At 32.6% G+C, this 20,539-nt stretch overlaps 1 protein-coding gene across 10 annotated transcripts in view; it reads left to right on the plus strand.

Moving 5' to 3' along the window:
• Nucleotides 1–20,539, plus strand: part of LOC106883587 (N-alpha-acetyltransferase 60) — a 140,553-nt gene that overhangs the window by 87,890 nt on the left and 32,124 nt on the right. For 3 of the 10 annotated variants that reach the window (XM_089352896.1, XM_089352899.1, XM_014934662.3), the window contains one exon: nt 7,281–7,416. In XM_089352896.1, the coding sequence (XP_089209022.1) occupies nt 7,281–7,416 (136 nt within the window). Of the gene's footprint in view, nt 1–7,280; nt 7,421–20,118; nt 20,364–20,539 lie in introns of all 10 variants that reach the window. The other 7 variants (XM_052968213.2, XM_089352898.1, XM_014934661.3 and 4 more) reach the window with 3 other exon arrangements.

The raw sequence follows: 20,539 nt of genomic DNA on the forward strand, positions 1-20,539 counted from the left end.
AAATTTCAGAGTTGTCCCCCATGTCTTCCTTGATCAGAATTTATCATTAATATCATTAAGCTAATGATTCTTTTCTCTTCTCTACAGAGTACAATGTAATTTCTCGAAATGTTTTTGCTTCACTACATTAAGCATGTTAACATCCACTTTACTACTTCACTTCCCTTTGTTTTACTGCTTCCACTACTCTTTCTCTTGTCTTTCATTTCCTTTCTGACTGATTGCATTTGTATTTTCTGTTATCTTCATATCATCACCTCAAAACAATTCATCAAGTCATTTTGTGATCTTGTAGCAGAGATTATAATTCTTTAGTTTTTGTTTATGTATTTTACCTCTTCTTCCAGGTGTTCTTCTTATCTCACACACCATCCTTCTTTTTATACACATTAACTTTCTTTTACGTTTTATCCTGTCTGCTCTTATTTTGGAGGAGAGGAGGCTGCTATTATTTATAGTGAGATCTTCAAAATCCTTTATTTTGAGATTGTTAAACTAACAATGCAAAAATAAATTATTTGATTCTATGTAACCTCCCATCCTCTTTGCTATTACTTCTTTCTCCTTTCTCTTCTTTGAATCAACTCCATTTCCTGTCTTCCTTCTAGTTTGTGTCTATCTGTATCAAACAGCTTTGTTATATTTCCTTTCTTTTTCCTTCCTTTCCATTCTCAATCATAACTTATTATTACCCTCCATTTCTGCATCACACATTATTCCTTTACCCCAATCTCTTTTTCCCTATTTTTTAAATGCTTTCCTTCTCCCTTTCCATGGATTTTCCTCATCTCTAAGAATATGGTCTCTTTTCTCTAAATCTACTTCTGTTGATTTCTTTTGTGTACTACTATATCCTCCATCTTGTGTCTATTATATTGCTTTAAGCTGAGCTAGCAATCATTTCTGCTGACTAAATTGTTAGTTTATTCACTTTGAAAGAGTAGTATGTCTTAGCCTGCCACTTTCACTTTGCTTTGAGAGAAACAGAATCATTATTCTATGTAGAACAGAATGTTCCCGGGGCTCTGCATCTCTCCCTGTAGCATAACCTTGGATTTGTTATGTGATAATACTTGCTCCAGAGCAGGCTACACATTCTCAGAAAGACAGTGAATTATATGCTATGTTCACTATATATCAACATTATGCTAGGAGTAGACAAGCAGCTTGTCTACTCCTAGCTTCCTCAGAGACCATTAGATCACAGTGCAAGGAACCCTTTTGAAGGCTTTCTTCAGGCTGATGAGTGACAAGTACAGTGGCTTACTTTTAGCTAAATACTTCTACAGTTGTCTTATTAGAAAGAGGGCATCAGTAGTACAAAGCAAACTGTATCTCATCTAGGCTAATTTTCTTCCTAATTAATTGGGCTATAACTCTTTCAGTATATGTTCTTGACCTGGTCCAGCAATTTGGTATCTCTGTAATTACTTCTATTTAAGACATCTTATTTATTCTTGTAACAGTTGACTATGAAGCTATTATGCCAGTTGTAGGCTATGACATCTACCTGTCCCTGCTATGTAAATTTGATGTCTAGCTTCTCTTCTAGCTATCGGGTATAATTTCTTGCTGCCTCTATTTTACCAATCTTTCCAAGCCTGTTTTTACTTGTACATATGGATTATATTGTTTCCAGTATATTTAGATGTTTAACTGTACATTTCTTATATATATATATATATATATATATATATATATACATAGGCAAAGCAACAACAAAAACAGAAACAAGAAAAACAACAAAAGTCAAAATGATGTACACAATGGAAAAAAAGAGGAATATATCATTATATATATATATCATCATCATCATCATTTAACATTGTGTTCCAGGCTAGCATGGGTGGGACTATATATATATATATATATATATATATATATATATATATATATATATATGTATATATATATATATGTATATATATATATATGTATATATCATATATATGTATATATGTATATATATATATATGTATATATCATATATATGTATATATGTGTATATATATATGTATATATCATATATATGTATATATGTGTATATATATATATATATATATCCTATATATATATATATATATATATATATATATAATATATAAATATATTTACACACACATATATACAGAAACACACACACACACACACACACACACACACACACACACACACACACACACACATAACTAATATGTCTATTAGCTTTCTTTGTTTCGGAGTATGTTCAATTCTATTTTATTTGCAGACTAATTAAATATTGTATCACTGTTATTGTTCACCATGATAATTAAGTTAGCATTGAGCAGGCTTCTAATACACTGTCTGAGCACACTTGCACCCATCTAAACATGCACACACACACACACACACAACACACGCACACACACACACACTCACACACACACACACACACACACCCACACACACTCACACAAATAGAGAAACCTATTTATCATCTTCTGTTACTTGTTATTGATATAATTTCCATTTTTTAGCTCTCCTCTTATTGTAAGCTATATTCTCATGTGATCTGATACCATACATAGAATTAATGGTCCTGCTTTGAACAACAAATTACTGAAAAGGATACTTAAATTGATGTCCTGTCTCATTTTGTTCTTTTTATGGATTAGTGTCCCTTAAATTATATTATCCAATATGTCCTTTTCTAAGATGGTTGGGTGCAGTTTAAGGAGGATTTAGCTGCTATTTCTTCTAGGCTGAGAAATCACATAGAGGCTTTCCTTCAATGAATCAGCTGTATTGCATTTATTTTACCAACTTGTTGTTCCTCTGTTAGATGTGTTTTGATAAATTTCAGTTTGAACTCATTTTCTTACAGATTATTGAAGTTAAAGTAGTTCAAGATCTAATTGATAGGTGACTACTTCAGGAAACTAGCTTGGCTGGTCATTAGTCATTTACTACAACCTGATCTGGCCCAGACATCAATACCGGTAACGCAAGAGTTACTGAAGCCTTTATCTCCACCCAAATTTTATTTTATCTGTATCAGAGTACTCTGGCAGTTTTCCAGTTCGTACACATTTACAAATGCATAGTTCAAATGTAAGAGTAGTGTAATGGAAGCATAAGCCTGATGCTGCTGATAATGATGATAATGATGATGGTAGTGATAAGGTTGGTCTTTGCATGAGTGTCATTGTTGGTGATGGGAAGGGGTGATGGTGCTGATGATGATGATGGTGATATTGATGGTTGTAATGATTAATGTAATGATGACTGATGATAACAATGACACTGACAAGTGTGGTGATGCTGAAAGTGAAAATTGTTTTTATTTATTTAGTTAGAAAACAAGGCCATTTGTGTTAAGACCTTTGAACACCCAATCGGACTGATGAGATTGATGCATTTGAAGTTTAACCTGAATTTAAGAGGTTGATGCTTATAGGAAAAGTGTGTGCAAAGGAAGGAATTGTAGAGGGATTAGATCAAGCTAAGAAGGGGTTTAGCAAAGTATTTAGAGCAGAATTTGGAAAGTGAGATGCAGCAAAAATAATGTAAGAGGAGAAAGAAGAGAAGGAAGAAGAGGAGTGGGTTCATTGAGTGAACTTGTATAGAGGTGGTAAGTAGCTTATTAGTTGAAAAAAAAAAGTAGTTATCACAAGAAGAGAGAGTTGTAAGAATCAATAACACATTTGTACTCATTGTAATGTAGAGGTGAAGGAATCTTTAATCTTTGGTGAGTGACTTGTGTGTTTCACATTATCTTCATCCCTATATATGCAAGTAAGACTTCTTGATATGAGTACTGGCTGTGTTTTACTATTGTTGAAGGTGTCTAAATTGTCATGCTGTTATTGGCAGATGTTTTTGAGGTCCTTTAAAGAAGTACTTCAAGCCTAATTTGCATGTGCAATGATGCCTGAGAGGGAAAGGTTAAGTAGGACTGAAAGTCAGGGTTGGGGTGGGGGTGGGGCACCATCTGCCAGTGAGAAAGTTACGAATCTCAGAAGGAAGAGTGTGGCAACATAACTGAATACTGAAGTATATCAAAATTGATAATGTGTGAGTCATTGATGCACACCATGATGAAGCAGTCTGACAAGAATCTTCCTATTCTAGAGATTATTACAGCTGGTTGGCACCCATAGATGGGCAACTGAACTCTGAGATCCTCATTGCAGAAGCAGTTGTGAGCATTGTAACTGTTAAGGCCTACTACATTTTCAAGATTTTCAAAGTTTTCAAGATTGAAAAACCACTATGTATGACATTAGGGAGTAGCTCTTCAATAGACCAATCTCAACAGCAACTAATAACATTCAAGGTGAAGGAAGTGGTTGTTTACAATTCTATCGTCTTTAAGATATAAATGACTGTAAAAGAGTAGTAGTTGGCAGAGGCAGAGTGGTTGTCTTTCTTGAGATTAGAACATGCTGATGTGTTTCCGTGAATTAGGATAAACCCTTATAGTGCAAGATTGAAAAATTTGATTGAGGTAAGATTAGCTCAGCGCATACTTTGAGGGTAATACCAGGAGCAGTGTCTGGATTAGTCAGTACGTGGTAATATGGGGATCAGATAAATGTTTATATGTAGTGACTATGTATATGGCAGCAAAACAAGTTAAGTCAAAAAAAAAAAAGAGAGTTTGGGTAGAGTCTTGCATATGTATGCAGTGTAGAACAGAAAGCAAAATACCTGACATGTACTCATATGCCTTTACCTGAAAGAGACATGAATTTGAAGGCTGCAATGCATGAAAATATTGTTTATGCTTGTCTTGCAGCAGGCATTATGATATTGAGTAATCCTCCTCATTGGAGATGGTGGGTAACATTCTCTACATGTAGGCAGTATTTATTAGCTGTACAGCTGCATCACATCTATGAGTTAGTCATAGGGTAGTAAATTTTGGTTGTATGAATGGTCATACTTAGCATTATCATATTACTGTCACTGTTTCAGATGAATGAGAAATTAAATATATTTACTGCCAGGGATAGTCAGAATAAAGACGATAGAGCTTCAACCTGTTAGTTGAATTGAAAGAGTTCTGCAGGAGTCATTTTGGGGTAGACTGATGTGAGGTGGAATCTATCTTAGGAGATCCAGTAAAGCAGAAATTATCATGGTTTGGTAGAAGATCTATTGAGAAATGAGAAAGGGATTATGAGTCAGTGTGTTGGTCAGGAATACAAGTGAAGGGAATGAAATTAAGTCACTGACCTCGATGACTTCTGAAAGAGGTTAGTTGAGATAGATGTTTCCTATAAAGGATAGACCCAGGAAGACATGGGATGAAGTGGTGAGAAAGGATCTTTAGATGGTGGGTCTCACTGAGGAAATGGTAAGGGACTGAGAGATGCGGCGATCTGCTGTACTTGATAAGACATGTCAAGCTAAGTAAAATCACTGTCTTTCACACATACAGGCTTGTCCTTTCAGGTGCTGATGTCACTTAAAAAGCACCTGTGCCTGTGCTGCATTAATGCACCCATGCTGGTGCACATAAAAAGCACCCAGCACACCCTTTGAAGTGGTTGGCATAAAGAAGGGCTTCCAGCCATAGAAACCATGCCACAACAGATAGTTGGAATCTGGACAGCTGCCTGCTAGCCAGCTCCATGTCAAACTGTCCAACCCATACCAGCATGGGCAGTGGATGTTAATGATGATGATGTTCGTTTATCAAATGTTGGTTATTGGAGAAGTTCAGGGAGATTAATATAGAAACTGGCTTCTTATTTAAAAGTGGTGGAGTGAGTCAAGATTAGATAGAATTTCACAGAAATTGCATTAGAATTTGACATGGTATAAAAAAATGAGATGATAGCAGTAATGGCAAAGATAGTGGTGATAATGATTACAGGATGTAATTGAATTACAAGCTATTCAAAGCTCCCTTGGGATGAAACCTATAAGCTGTTGCTATAAACAAGTAACAGTTATGATATATATCAACAAAACCTGTTTTCCTAGTATGTTGAAAAAGAATTTATAAAATGATGTGGAGACCAAAGAGTTATCAAGGTATTTCAGGCAAGCCAACAAACTATTTTTATTTGGAAGATATAAAAGAAGTTCAGCCAAATAATTGATTATGAATTGATCGCTTATCTCCAAGGAATAGACGCTAACTATATTATTTGTTAATGACTTGAATGGATGGTATATTTTTGAAATATTCAATTTAAAGTGTATTAAGTAGATACTTTGGAATAAAAAATGCATTGATTCGTTTCTACTAGCGATGCTTATATGAAACAAAAACTTGCAAGCTGAAAATTGTCCAAAGCAATCTGTCTTGAAAGCTTAAATTTTTACAAGTTGAGTTAAAGAAAAAGATTAGAATGAAGCTAGTAAAACAACAAAAACTAAACTATGAAAAATCCTTTAAAAATTGGCAAATATAGAAAGAGGATTTTATATTTGCTGGAAAATAACATTAACATTTATGTCATTCGCGCAAAGAATGCTTTGTTTTATATCTATGATTAAGTACTACTTTCTTTTTGTTTCTATATCCAACAATTTGATTTGTCTTCTTCAGGTATCAGTTTTTCAAACGTAATTCCTGCCAAATATTAAAGCAACAAACAAATTATTTTAGATGAATACCCATCCATGAAGCTATGGTCACAAATAAAATTTGTTAGTTTTAGGTGTCAGTGGAAGTTATGTAATTACATGAACATAGCTTGGATTTCAACTGCCTTCTAATTTGCAAAAAAATGAAATTAGTGTTCATCATTTTCATCATCATCATCATCTCCACTTTTCCATGCTTGTATGAGTCAGACAGAATTAGTTGTGGCAGATTTTTTTACAGCCAGATGCACTTCTTGTTGCTAGCTTTCACCTGTTTACAAGGAAGGTAATATTTTCTCATGGCCAGATGTTTCTTTCTCGGAAGACTGGAAACAAACCACTTTGCTGGTATGATGATGATGTGCATTTGAGTAAGGGAAACCTGTCAAACCCTGCCCTTCATTACAGGTGTGAGTTCTATACCATCTTAATTTGTATTCTAGTTTCCCATTCTCACCATAAACTTTTTTAATACCAGATTCTGTTTTTTTTTTTTTTTTTTGTATGTCTAATTCCTTTTTACCTAACTCAAATCTTAACTGCATAGTTCAATAACCAATATTTGAATGTCAAATCAATATGTATCCCTTAAATACCATCCAGTAAACTCAAATGTATACTTTAATTTTGATAATCAGTCAACAACATATAAGAGTTAAATGTTTCATTTCAGTTCATTCCATGTCAGAATTTCAATTTTCCTTAATACCTTTCTCCAGTGATTACCTTAGTCAGTGTGGAGCATTACTAGCCAAGATCCACCCATGTTTACTTTCTCAACAAATCCTACAAGCTGTACAGAAGTGGCTGCGTCGTTTGCTCAGCAGTTCTTCATATGATTCTCAGGAAAACCATGCAAGTTAACTATCACCCAGTATTTTAGTGTTTCTTAGTTTTTCATTTATTGCTAAAGATCAAATGTTGTGCTCCCTTCTCACTTTTGTTGCACATATTCAGTTTAAAAAATTTTTTTTTTATTTTAGCATTTTAATTTTTTTAAATACACTTTAAAACAATTCATATTAAGTTTATAAATATTTATTTTAAATTAAACTTTTTTTCAAATTTTTGGAACTATTTCATTTCAAATTTGTTGACAATGAACCTATTTCACACTGGCACAAAATTTGTAAAATAAAAACTGCCTTCTCAGTTCTGTAAGTGTTCTGTACAAACCAAATATTGAACTTTCCTCAAAATGTGTAAATAAGGATTTTGCTCTCTATGTTATTGTTATTACTAAATATTAAAAATATATTATTTATTAATAGTAGAAACAGTAATAAAAATAACATTTACATTTATATCTTGTTGCCAGTTACTATTTTTCTTTTTTCCTATGAAACTTAACACATCTGTTTCTTTAATCTTATTTATAAATATATTTATTTAACTTTATTTGTTGTTATATTTTTACAGACTAAGGCATAGATTTAATGTTAATGCTAAATTTATATCTGTTCCTTTTTATGTTGTTTGTATAGATCCAGGTTAACCCTGATCAAAGAAACCTGGTTTTTTTTTGCTTTTTGTATTTGTGATATTATTTTTATGTTGTTTGCTTGTTTTTATTTTATGAATATCTGATTTGCTCACATTTCACCAAGTAAAATATTACACGTTTATTATATTCACTTAGAAATAAATATGTAGGTAACATTTTAAAAACTTGAGAAAATTTATTACTGTATAAAAAATTGAAAATACATTTTTAAAACCAACTAAAAGTGAAAATTAGGGGAAACAAAGACAATAAATGATAAACAATTTCTAAAATATTCAATGTTTCAAATGCATAAGCTTAGAACCATTTAGCAGATACCTGAATTTTTTAGGGTTTATTAATCAAATGGATAAACTAAATTTATATTAGTTAATTCTCCTTCAAATATTCTGAAAAAGACCTATTTGTTATGTGTTGAAATATCTTGCTTTCATTTGAATGTATTTAAATTTTCATTCTGTGAATAGAATTCAAATCATCATATATTCAGAATCAGATATGAAAACAGTATTATTACTTTAAATAACAGTTTCCTATTGAACAAAATTTATTCACTGTGATATCCTTTTCTCTCACATACTTAGTAACATTTGTGAGGCATTGATACAATCTGGTGTTGGCAATGAGAAATATGTATTTGCTGCCAAAATTCTTCAATCAATAATGAAACACTTTAAGATTGAATGGTTTCTGAGCTTAGACATCATTCCAGAAATTTTTCATCAGATTGAGATAAGAGATTGGTCCAGGATATTAGTTCTTTTATTTTTTTATTACAAATGAACTACTTCACTGAATGTGCAGTGTTTGGGGTCATCATACATCAGTATTTATATCTGGCAAATGATTATTGGAGTAAAAGGATGTCTCTCAATATGCCTATATACACTTCTTGAGCCATGGTGCTAGGGATACAATAAATAAAATCAGTTTCTTGAGTTGAGCCCCACCGACTATGACACAACCTCTGCTTCCATTCATGTGGCGTTGGAAACACCTGAAATTCAGTTCCTCACCAGGATGATGCCTGACATAACATCAGCAGATATAAACTGGTTGAACCTGGATCTACTCATACAATTCACAAAATTCCACTCAGCAACGGTTCAAGCTATGTGAGCCCTGGTGAATTTAAGGAACAATTTTTTGTTCTTCGGAGAAATGAAAAGCTTATCCTTATTTTCTCTGAATTGCTTAAGCCCTCTGCCGACAGCTGTCACTGACTCCCTTTAATGCCAACTGCAGCAAGTGGTTGACCTCTGATAGTCTGTGTATGTCTCTGTCATCTTTTGGAGATGTTTTCCTGGCTCTTCTACTTTTAAGGTGGTCATGCTAGCTGCCTGTATTTTTGAAGGATGCACAGTATTGTTCTTGTAGCCAGCCCCATCCTCATATAACTGAACAGTTTGTATGTTTTGTAGCAAAATACTACAAAAATACCATGGAACCAGGAATTGGGACAAATTTAGCAATTTTTTAATTTTTTGTGCTCTAAACTTATGAATTTCATGAAATTCAGAACTACCTAAGACTTTTGATAAAATAATCTAATTAAAGGTATGAATAAGCAAATCTTTATAATCTATTTTAAGCATTTGTTAATGTCTTTATATTACTTTATGTATTGGATTTATTTGAAAACTTTAAAATTATAAAATATAAAAAAATGTGCACTATGGCTCTAAACTTATGGTGGTCACTGTATTTGTTGTGACACCTAGCAATGGGTGAATGTAAAGAAATCTCAAGTTTTATCTCAGCAATTTCATTAATGCTTTATAGTCAGAGGATGTAAAATTTAGATTTTTAAATTTAACTTACCTGCTCAAATTGGGAAGAAATTGTAGCTGTGCAAAAATATCATTCCACTATATAATTTTAGCTTAGGTGAACACCAGTGGGCAGAGGGCCAGCTCTCAGCTAAATCTGTAATAGCATTTCAGTCTCCAGTTGAAGCAATTCCACTTTGATCATATTACTACTAGCTTTGGGGTCAGCATGAATATTACAATTCCTTTAGATTGAAGAAAGCAAGAAGGTAATCACTTCAGTGTGTACCCATTAACACTGAGACATTATGTTTCTTGTAGACATCTTGTCTGAAAATGAATATTCTTTTAACATCTAAGTTATTGCAAACACACCATGTTAGCTATAAATAAGTTCTTACATTAGTACAAGACCACATGTCTGTATGAAATGAATAAATAGTCAATTAAAATGATATTTTTTTAACATATAATTTATTACAAACACATCCTGTTACCCTTAAGAAGATTTTACATTGGTACAAAATCACATGTTTGTAGGAGAGGTGTATATAGTGAATTAAATCAGCTCTAGTGAATGCATAGAACTTGATATTAGATGTTATAAACTCTAATCTGAGGCAGAAGAAGCCAACAGATCTCAACAAGATGTTTGATTTAAGTCTCATTAATATTACTCTTTCCTCTCTCAAAATTGTGTCTATAATAACTACTTTTATTTAAAGAAAAATTGTGGCAGTTAATTAATGTTTACTACATGCATTATTAACTTCTGAGAGAGGAATTTGAAATCAATATTTAGTGAAATAACATTACATATTATAGGCATTTAGTCTATTGTTTTTCTAGTTTACTGTCTTTATGAGAAATGGAACGTTGTGATGCTCATGAATGCCCCAGAGGTACTAGTGGCATAACTAAGGTGAAATGGGTTCAAGTGAGAATTGATATTGCATCATGTTCTAGGCTTGCTAGCAATTTACCTCTTGCTTCACAGTACTCATCATATTGGTGATAACAACAACAGTAATAATGTTTTCAAATTTTGCCACAAGGGCAGCCATTTTGTGGGATGGTATAAGTTGATTACATCGACCCAGTGTTTCATTGGTACTTAATTCATCAACCCCAAAAGGATGAAAGGCAAAAATCAACCTCGGCGGAATTTGAACTCAGAACATAAAGAGAAGAGAAATGCCGCTAAGCATTTCATCCAACATGTAAATGATTCTGCCAGCTTGTCACCTTGATTTCAAATTTTGGCACAAGGCCAGCAATTTTGGGGAAGAGCTGAGTCAATTGCATCAACCCCAGCACTCAACTGGTACTTATTTTATTGACCCTGAAAGGGTGAAAGGCAAAGTTGACTTCAGTGGAATTTGAACACAGAATGTAAAGATGGAAAAAATGTCACTAAGCATTTTTCCCAGTGTGCTAATGATTCTACCAGATCACTGCCTAAATAGTAATAATAATAATAAAGATGGGTTACAGCAAATATTCTGCTCACTACCACAGATTTGCTTGTCAGTTGTTTGACCTTAACTAGTTGAGTATGTCCCTTAGTGGCTGACAATATGTGCATCTCTGATCATGAGCAGAAGTAGATGGGGAGCACCATAGCCATGTGTTGAGAGGAATTCTTTGGGGTTTGAATAATTCACCTCTGGAAACTTGGGTGTCTTGTTCAACATCCTTAAATAACCCTTATTCGGGGACCTTTTGAAAGGGATGGGCTACTCAAACTGAAGAAAATTCTAACTGGGCCCCACCTACAAGGTCATGCGCTGTTTATCTTGATATGAGATCACCAAACCGTGCATATATGGTTGTGATGCATGTGCCTGGTGTACACTTGATAGATGGGTAGTAATGATGCGTATATTGGGCTTCGTATATTTGTACCCCAGTGTCACTTTGATGGCATGCGCTCTTCTCTCACTCAATAATAATAATAATAATAACAATAATTTGGTTGCTAAAAATGAAATAGTCTGATTTGTTTGGAAGGTTGCTAGTAATTTTATTAGTTTATCATTCCTCGCCTCCCCATAAATTTGTGTTTTAGTTTCCCAATACATTGTTTCTGAAATATGATAACTTTTCTACATCAGATTAGAGGGATGCTGGACTAGATTCTGAATAATATTTAGCTTCTCTGGTTTCTCAATTCAAATTCTGCCAAGATCAATTTTATTTTTCCCGCTTCTTCAAAGAAAAGATCAATAAAATAGCTGCTAATAATACACAGGGATTTATTTAAGCAGTTATACCTCTCTCCCCTACAAAAACCAACACACTGTGCCTTAGTAAGAAACCAATATTTTATGTTGGATTATAAATTTCCATGATTTTTTCTTTTTTATTCTTTTTTATTCTTATTTTTATTGTTTTTTTAGTATGACCTATGATGTTATTTTTATATTAAATCTTAAAATGATATATCTTTTTGCTTTAAAATATTTTTTTAATATTAAACCTCTGTGTGTATGAATAAATCTATTTATGCATGGAGGCATGTATATACATATATATATATTTATGCATGAATGCATGTATGTATGTATTTATGTATGAATGCTGATATGTCTGTTTCTATGCATGCATGCATTTATGTATGTGTGCACAAATGTATAACTACACAGCTAAATATATTAAAAGTTGGCTGCTTAACAACGGACAAGAGTGTGCATCATATATTCTTTTTCCCTATTTTTTCTTTTCATACCTTCATTAAGGGTTTCTTTTTATTCCTATCTACTGTAGAAAATATATACGCAATGTTGTTGATGTTTGCAAATGATATTATCCAAAAAAAAATCATTATTTTCATTGATAAACATCACAGAGAAAAGATATTACTTTTTTGTTTTTTATCCAATATGCAATATTGATCATTGAATTTATTCCCTAATTTATCTAAATTATCAATATATACAAATATTATTTTCTTTTAGATTTCTGTTATCTATCTGTTTGTCTGTCCGTCCGTCCGTCCGTCCATCCGTCCGTCCGTCCGTCCGTCCATCCATCTGTCTGTCTGCCTATCTATCTATTTGTCTGTCTATTTGTCTATCTATCTATCTATCTATCTATCTATCTGTCTGTCTGTCTGTCTGTCTGTCTGCCTGTCTATCAATCTCACTAGCTAGCTGGCTAGTTAGCTATGTTTCTTTCTTTCTTTCTTTCTTTCTTTCTTTCTTTTTGTATGTCTGTCTGTCTGCTTCTCATTCTCTATGTATGTGTGTGTATATATCACCATCATCATCATTCATATATCCTCTTTTCATGCTGGCATGGATTGGATATTTTGACAAGATCCACTGGGTGGGGTGGGGGTGGGGGATTATATCTTGCAGCAGTGCCTCAGTTTTGTCATGGCTTCCACGGCTGGCTGCCTTTCTTATACCAACCACTTTAGAAAGTGTATTGGATGCTTTTTTTGTGGCACTGTCAATAGTAAGACCACCATATAACTTGCAAGACTCACACATATGTAGATGTATGTGTATGTGTGTGTATACATACATATATATATATATATATATATATATATGTGCATGTATGTGTGTGTATATATACATACATGCGCACACATACAGACACACACACACATTGATATATATATATATATATATATATATATATATATATATATGTATAATATATATATATATATATCTTGATATGTCACAGAACCCTCCCAAAAAAGGCACCAATATCTAAGCATTATCTGAGCTTAATAAGATCATCTGGGAAGAAAAACAACCAATATCAATGTAAGTAATCCCCGCAAAACATGAATCCACAAACACTTTCCCACTTTACTAGAATGAAGGACAACTCAGAATAATGAGACTAAGATATAAAAATCCACAAACAAGCATAACAAATATGTATTCCCATCATCAGCTGCCAAATGGATATTACAATGATTTTGACACCTGGGCAGTCTGGCAGTGTCAGCAGCATTAAAAACATAAATTTGTCTTGGAATCTTTAGTAATCAGCAGGAGTGAAAAATTAGCTGAAGAAAAGCTCTGTTTTTACTTTAACTCCCCATAAAGAATATTCAATTTTGGTTGAAACAGTTAAACTATTGTGATTTTTAGTGATAACTAGTAAGGTCCTTTTAAAATATTATTGTTGATTAACACATCTGAAAATACACAAACTCAAATACATCTACACTCGTAAATGTATATATAATATACATGTTAACAAGAGTTGATAGAAATATTTCTTTGTTGATACAATGTCTTTTTTTATTTATCAATCAGTCCTGGGATGATTCTAGCTGCGTATAAGTTTTTCTTCGAGAAGGGATTGCTAGCCTGTCCCTCAACCCCACTCTATTTTTGGAGAAAGAAACTGTGAGTGGTCTCCTACAATTCTTCTCACAGCACAACACAGCTTATTCAGAGAGTGTGCGAGTGAGTGAGAAAAAGAGAAAGAGAGAGATTGATTAAATTCACTGCTTGACTGGCACTTTATTTATCAATCCTGGAAGACTGAGAATCAAAATTTACATGAGTGGGATTGAATCTCAGAGTTCAGGGAGCGGGAGAAAATATCAGTAGGTACCCTATGTATTTACAATATATGTTACTATTTTTAATGCTCTGAGTTGTTTAGTTTTTACACACTTCTGTTTCTCAATGCCAACCAGTGTATATTCTTGTACATTTATTTAATGTTTCTTTCATTAATTCTTCAAGTACAGTAATGTCTATATTTTGCTAATGAGGTCAGAATAATACCATAAAATGTTTGGTATTGTCTCCCATACCTGACAAAATAATTAAAATAATATTAGTCATTAACTCACATTGTTTTTTCTTCCCTCGCTGAATAATTATTTCTAGGTAACTTTTTAATACTCACCACATTAACTTGTAACTTATCATATTTTCTAACATCCTTGTAAAAGTTTCAAATTTAAATAAGTTTTAACCTTCTAAGAGAAGATAGTTGAGATTTAATGCAGAGTAACTGAAAAAAAAGTACATAAAACTGGTTAAAACAAAGTGTATATTGTATCCTGTATTTGAGAAAATTTGTCACTTATAAATTATATCTGTATGTATGTATGTATGTATATGCATCAGAGAGACAGACAGACAGATAGGTTGAGAAAGAGAGAGATAGAGAGATAGCAGAGAAAAAGGAAATGACAGAGAAGAGAGAAATAGCAGAGAAAGGACATATATATATATATATATATATATATATATATATATATATATATATATATATATATATATATATATAGAGAGAGAGAGAGAGAGAGAGAGAGAGAGAGAGTGTGTGTGTTGGTATTTGTTAAAAAATAAATTGACTAAATGCCTAGAGAAGCTATTTTCAAAATTCTTTTTAAAAGGCTAACATCATAATTGGTTAGTGTTGGTGTTCATCTTACAAATAATTATATTAATGAAGATTGCCTTTGAAAATTTAATATTGGAGATGTGTATTGTGTAGCTTATGGCACACTTTGTGTGAGCTGCAGCACTCTATGGCTTAGTAACAGTTTAGTTGAAAGCCACTACATAATATATTATCTCTCATAAATCAAAATTTATTATTAACAAGTCTACAGCCAATGTAGCTTGAGGCTTCTCTGGGACAAAACTGAGACCAGTCTTTTCTTCAATTAGTTTCAATTAGACAAATGAGGTTGTTTGAAAATATGTGTAGTTCAGGGAACTAAAAGTAGTCTTGTGACACATATTCTATTCATATATTCAAGTATATAACAAAAAAAGGTTATATTGAAAATGTTGAATGAAATATTAATTTCAAGACTCACTGGCTACAATTGGAACTGCTTCACATATACCATTGACCGTTTTGTTATCATATTTCTGTTGAAATATACTGCTTTTGTTTCAGTTAATTCTAAAAGTAATGAAGAATTTATTAAAATAATTTTGTCGTTATTAAGCTGGTATTTGGAACATAAATGAACATGAAATTCTGAAGGAAGGTTTTAATTTGGATTATTTTAAAATATAAACTTTGTAGCATAAATCAGGGGTGGTTTCAGGCAAGTTAGTATGAAAATGGTTAATGCCCTCCAAAATATAGGCATGAATATCACAGGTTCTTATCATCTTCTGTAAATTACAAGCTTCAATGCTCAGCTAACAAACATCACTCCTCTTTATCCTCCCTATCAAATCATTGCTGCATGTTTTTACACTTGCACCAGACACAATTCTATAAACCTTAAACACGTACAATTTTTCTTCATTTTTTGTTAAGGTCTATGAGTATATGTGCAAATGTGCACATTTAAATCTGTTATATACAACAGAAGCAGTATTAGATTAAAATGGTCATCTGTGCATCACACTTAATGTTAGTACACTGTGATAGGCACATTTACTGTGGTATTCATTCTGAGCTAATATCTCATATGAACATGCTGTGTTTAAAAACACAAAATGTATGAAAATCAACTTGGCAGTAACTGGCGAGAATTCTAGATGATTTTCTGCCTCATTGAGCTTTGTCAAGAGCATGTAATCACAGCCAAGCATTTAGCATTTGCACCAGCCACTAAGATTTTTTATGTCTGCCTCCAATATATTTTGGGTTTTTAAAACACAGCACATCCATTTGAGATATCTCAGAGCAAATACTGTAGTAAATTTGCCAATGACATTTTATATAACACACACAGGGCACATTTAAATATTTTCACTGTGGGACTTGGTTCAGCAAACAGTATAGAATTTAACACAGATGATTTAATATGTAGCTACATGAATCTTGATTTCTTTCTCAATTTGCATCCTTTTAAGCAGTTTCCACACTTTAGGGATTTGTCACTTAAGTATCAGTCTTTTTTCCCATACTGCTAAGTTACAGGGGTGTAAACAAACCAACACCAGTTGTCAAGTGGTGGTGGTGGTGGTGGTGGTGGTGGTGGAGGGAGGGCAAATACAAAAATGTACACATGCATACACGCATTGTGTGTGTATGTAGATATATATATGTGTGTGCATATGTATATATATATATATATGTGTGTGTGTGTGTTTATGTATATATATGTGTGTGTGTATTTTATTTATATAATATATTTATATTTATACATATATATTTATATTTATACATATATATTTATATTTATACATATAAATTTATATACAATGGGCTTCCATACAGTTTCCATCTAGCAAATTCTCTCACAAGGTATATTGGTCAGTCCTGGGTTATAGAAGAAGACATGTGACCAAAGTGCTGCACAGTGAGATTGAACACAAAACCACGTGGCTGCAAAGTGAGCTCCTTAGCCATACAGACATGCCTGTGCCTGTACACAACCATACCTGTGTCTATAGAAAATATAGAACAGAAATTTAAGGAAAATAGTTTGTTAGATGAAATTAGAATGCTGATAAACAGTCCTTTTTTGATTGATGGTTTTTCAAAATATTGTCCAAGTAAGTTACATTTATGTATCTTTCATATGTCATAGGAATCACCGATGTGATCATGGCTAAGTTATTTTCAAATATAGTTTGTTGTGCAGGTTGTGGTAATTGTTTTGTAAACCAAATTCATATTAGTAGAATTTCCATTGTACAAATCTTCCCATCCTATTTGTTATACATGTTTCTATGTTTACATTTTCTTAAGACTGCATATCTTAGAATGTCATAATAATCGTAGCTACGATCATTGTGTCATTCTAAGTTTAGATATGTTGGGACTGTGTTGTAACTATATTCTTTAGTGCTGATATTCTTTTTAGCTCATTGAATATGTGGGTTAGTTTTTATTCCCATTAAAACATAGCTTTATTTGTTGCATTAATAAAAGACAGCAACATGTTAGCATTAAAAATGTCATTTTGAATTGGTTATTGATGTTGTCAGATGTTTTATTGGGCTTTACAGTTATAGATCAAATAGCATAACATAAATAGCAGTTACAATTTGTATGTTTTTTTTTGAATTGGAGGTGCAAGGTGGCAATTTTCAAAATCTATCTCTAGAGAATTGGGTATCTATTGTGCTGGTGATTGTATAACTGGCAAGTAAACAAAAGATTGTAGTTTTAGGAATAACTATCGCATAAATTTGGTACAATTTGTCAAATAGCCAATGATAGCAGATGAAATAAAAGGAATAGTACGTTAGTATAAAAAACGATGCTGGTGTTAGTTACATTAACAACAGCAGCAATAGAAACAACTAAAAAATTGAGAGAAGGGAAAAAGATCATTTACATAAACTGTTAGATTATAAACAAAAATAGTCTTGAGTAAGGTAGTGTCAGTGTGAAAAAGCAGTTTAGAAAAAGGTTGAGAATGATTACTTATCTTTAAAGATTTCAACTTCCCAGATTGTGGAAAGATTTTCAAGGAGATATGGCCACAATTGGCAACTTAACTTGGTCCTTGCTATGCTTTCCTGTTATTTATCCCAAAATCAGTTTTGACTGAGTAGACCTCTGATTAAAGGCATTTCAGCTATGACCATCCCATCATTTTGTTCAATGTGTTGATCCTTTTTAGGATGAGAGGGTGTAATGTGAGGGACATTTGACTATGATTTCTAGCAGATCGTTCCGTCACACAGAGACTCCCTCTCAAGCTGTTATTGTGTGCAAATAGTTTTCATTGTAGAAAAGAAACAAAGAGGAAGATAAAAACATAAAAACTGTTGAGAAATTCAGTTCTCTCTTTCTTCAATTTAGAGAGAAGTCTGGTGATTTTTGATGTGGATTATGGTGTCCAGGTTATTCAAGGTATAGTCTGGAAAAAAACCCCCAGAGAACCCAGACTTCTTCAATGAAACAGGAACATTTTTTGGAGCATGTACCATACCATTGTGTTAGAGGGGGTTTGGGGTGGGTTATAAAATCCTCTTAAATATGTTCAAATAATTCCACTATTATAAGTTACAGACTGTAGGTAGAGTTCATAAATATTCCGTCCTCTCTCCCTTCATATCATTGACTGTCACTTCATGTTCTTTCACACTGCCATTGCTGTCTTTAGTTGTAAGTGAGACTTTCCTGATGTGCTTTACATAAATGTATTTGTATTCACACTGAGGGAGTCTCTCCAGGTCAAGCCACTACTTCTCTGTGTTGAGAAGTCACAGCTCCAGTACTACAAACATGTGATTAGAATATTGCAGGAAAGAATTGCAAGATGAATTCTTCAAGCCAATCCAACTGACTGGAGACCTAGGTGTTGACCTAGAAGAAGAAAGTTGGATAATATCCATTGACCCAGTTAGATATTATCCATGATGTGATTTGAAGGAGATTCGGTTTCTATTTTCTGTAAGTTGAACAATCACATAGAGCTTAGGTGGGGAATCTTTTTAATACCTGGAGAGAATTGCCAGTGCATCAAAACCAGTAGGAGTGTATTTGTACTGTGAAAAATAATGAATTGTCAATTTTACAAATTAATAGGTATGCAAATTATATTAAATTACTGTTTTGCTCAGAAGGTCCTTTTAGTATATGGTTTTTGAGATTTCAACATTAAATAGTTTGAATGTGAGCAAAATTATGCCCATAGATAAGTTACTCACTGTTGATATAAAGACTTATTTGATGGCTGGAGAGTTGAAAAAGTTTGTCATCAAATGGTTGCAGGATTATTTACCTGTTGAAATGTGATGGTATTCACACTTCAGTGCTAAGGCTTCTTTGTCAGTATCACAACAATGCTCTTTACTACTACAACAGCAACTATCATTATTGCTGCATGAAAGTATTCTATGAATGCGCAAGAGCTTAAATATTTCATAAAATTATCTGATCCTTTGAATAATATTTTTAATTAACTAACATGCAGCTAAAATTATCAGTGGAACATTATTTAATCATAGACAATTCACAGGAGATTACAAGTAGTAGAAATAATGTTGGTAATATACTTAACCTGCTCTTCAACTCGGCATCTCATACTAACAGGAAGCTCACAACCATTTCCAAACAGAAATCAATAAATTGCTACTCTTACTTCATAATATTTCTCAGTCATTCATTATTGATTTGAAAATGTTTTCTTTATTTTTTCTTCCATCTATAAGGAATAAATTCAAATTTTCCTTTCTGGTTTACCAAAAATCATTATCTCAGTTGCTCTAAGTTTTATATAATATCTTTGTCTTTAACTAGTTATCTTAGTTTGTTTTTTTTTTTTATCTACATGGGGAAACAGTTATATTATTTATCTGTAATAGATAGAGTGTAACTGGATTCTTCCATTGTTCATGTATTCATTGTAATTTATCTAATTACTTTCCACAGGATTTAATTGGGAAATCTACTCTTCACTTTCATTATCATAATGTTACCAATCAACCGAGATCAACTAAAGGAAAAAACAAACAAAGAGACAAGAACAAAGACAAAAAAACAACTGTAATTTAAATGAAAAGAATATCAATTTTGAACTTTTCTATGGAATATTATTAATGCCTTTTGTTGGAAAATTATAAAGGCTCCATAGTTTCAATAGAATTTGGATACAAGAAGCTCCCAGATAACTAATTGTAATAATTAGAAATTATTATATTCAATCATTTCTCCTCTCAATAATGTATGCCAGTATTCAGTTGATTTAATCTTTTGATTGTCATTTTTATTTTATACAATTTAAATAAGCATTAATTTAAATTGCTGAGTGCGCACACATATGCATATATGTGTGCACAAATATGTGTGTGCA

This window comes from Octopus bimaculoides, chromosome 5 (genome assembly GCF_046866305.1).
Source record: "Octopus bimaculoides isolate indiv1 chromosome 5, ASM4686630v1, whole genome shotgun sequence".
NCBI lineage: Eukaryota > Metazoa > Mollusca > Cephalopoda > Octopoda > Octopodidae > Octopus > Octopus bimaculoides.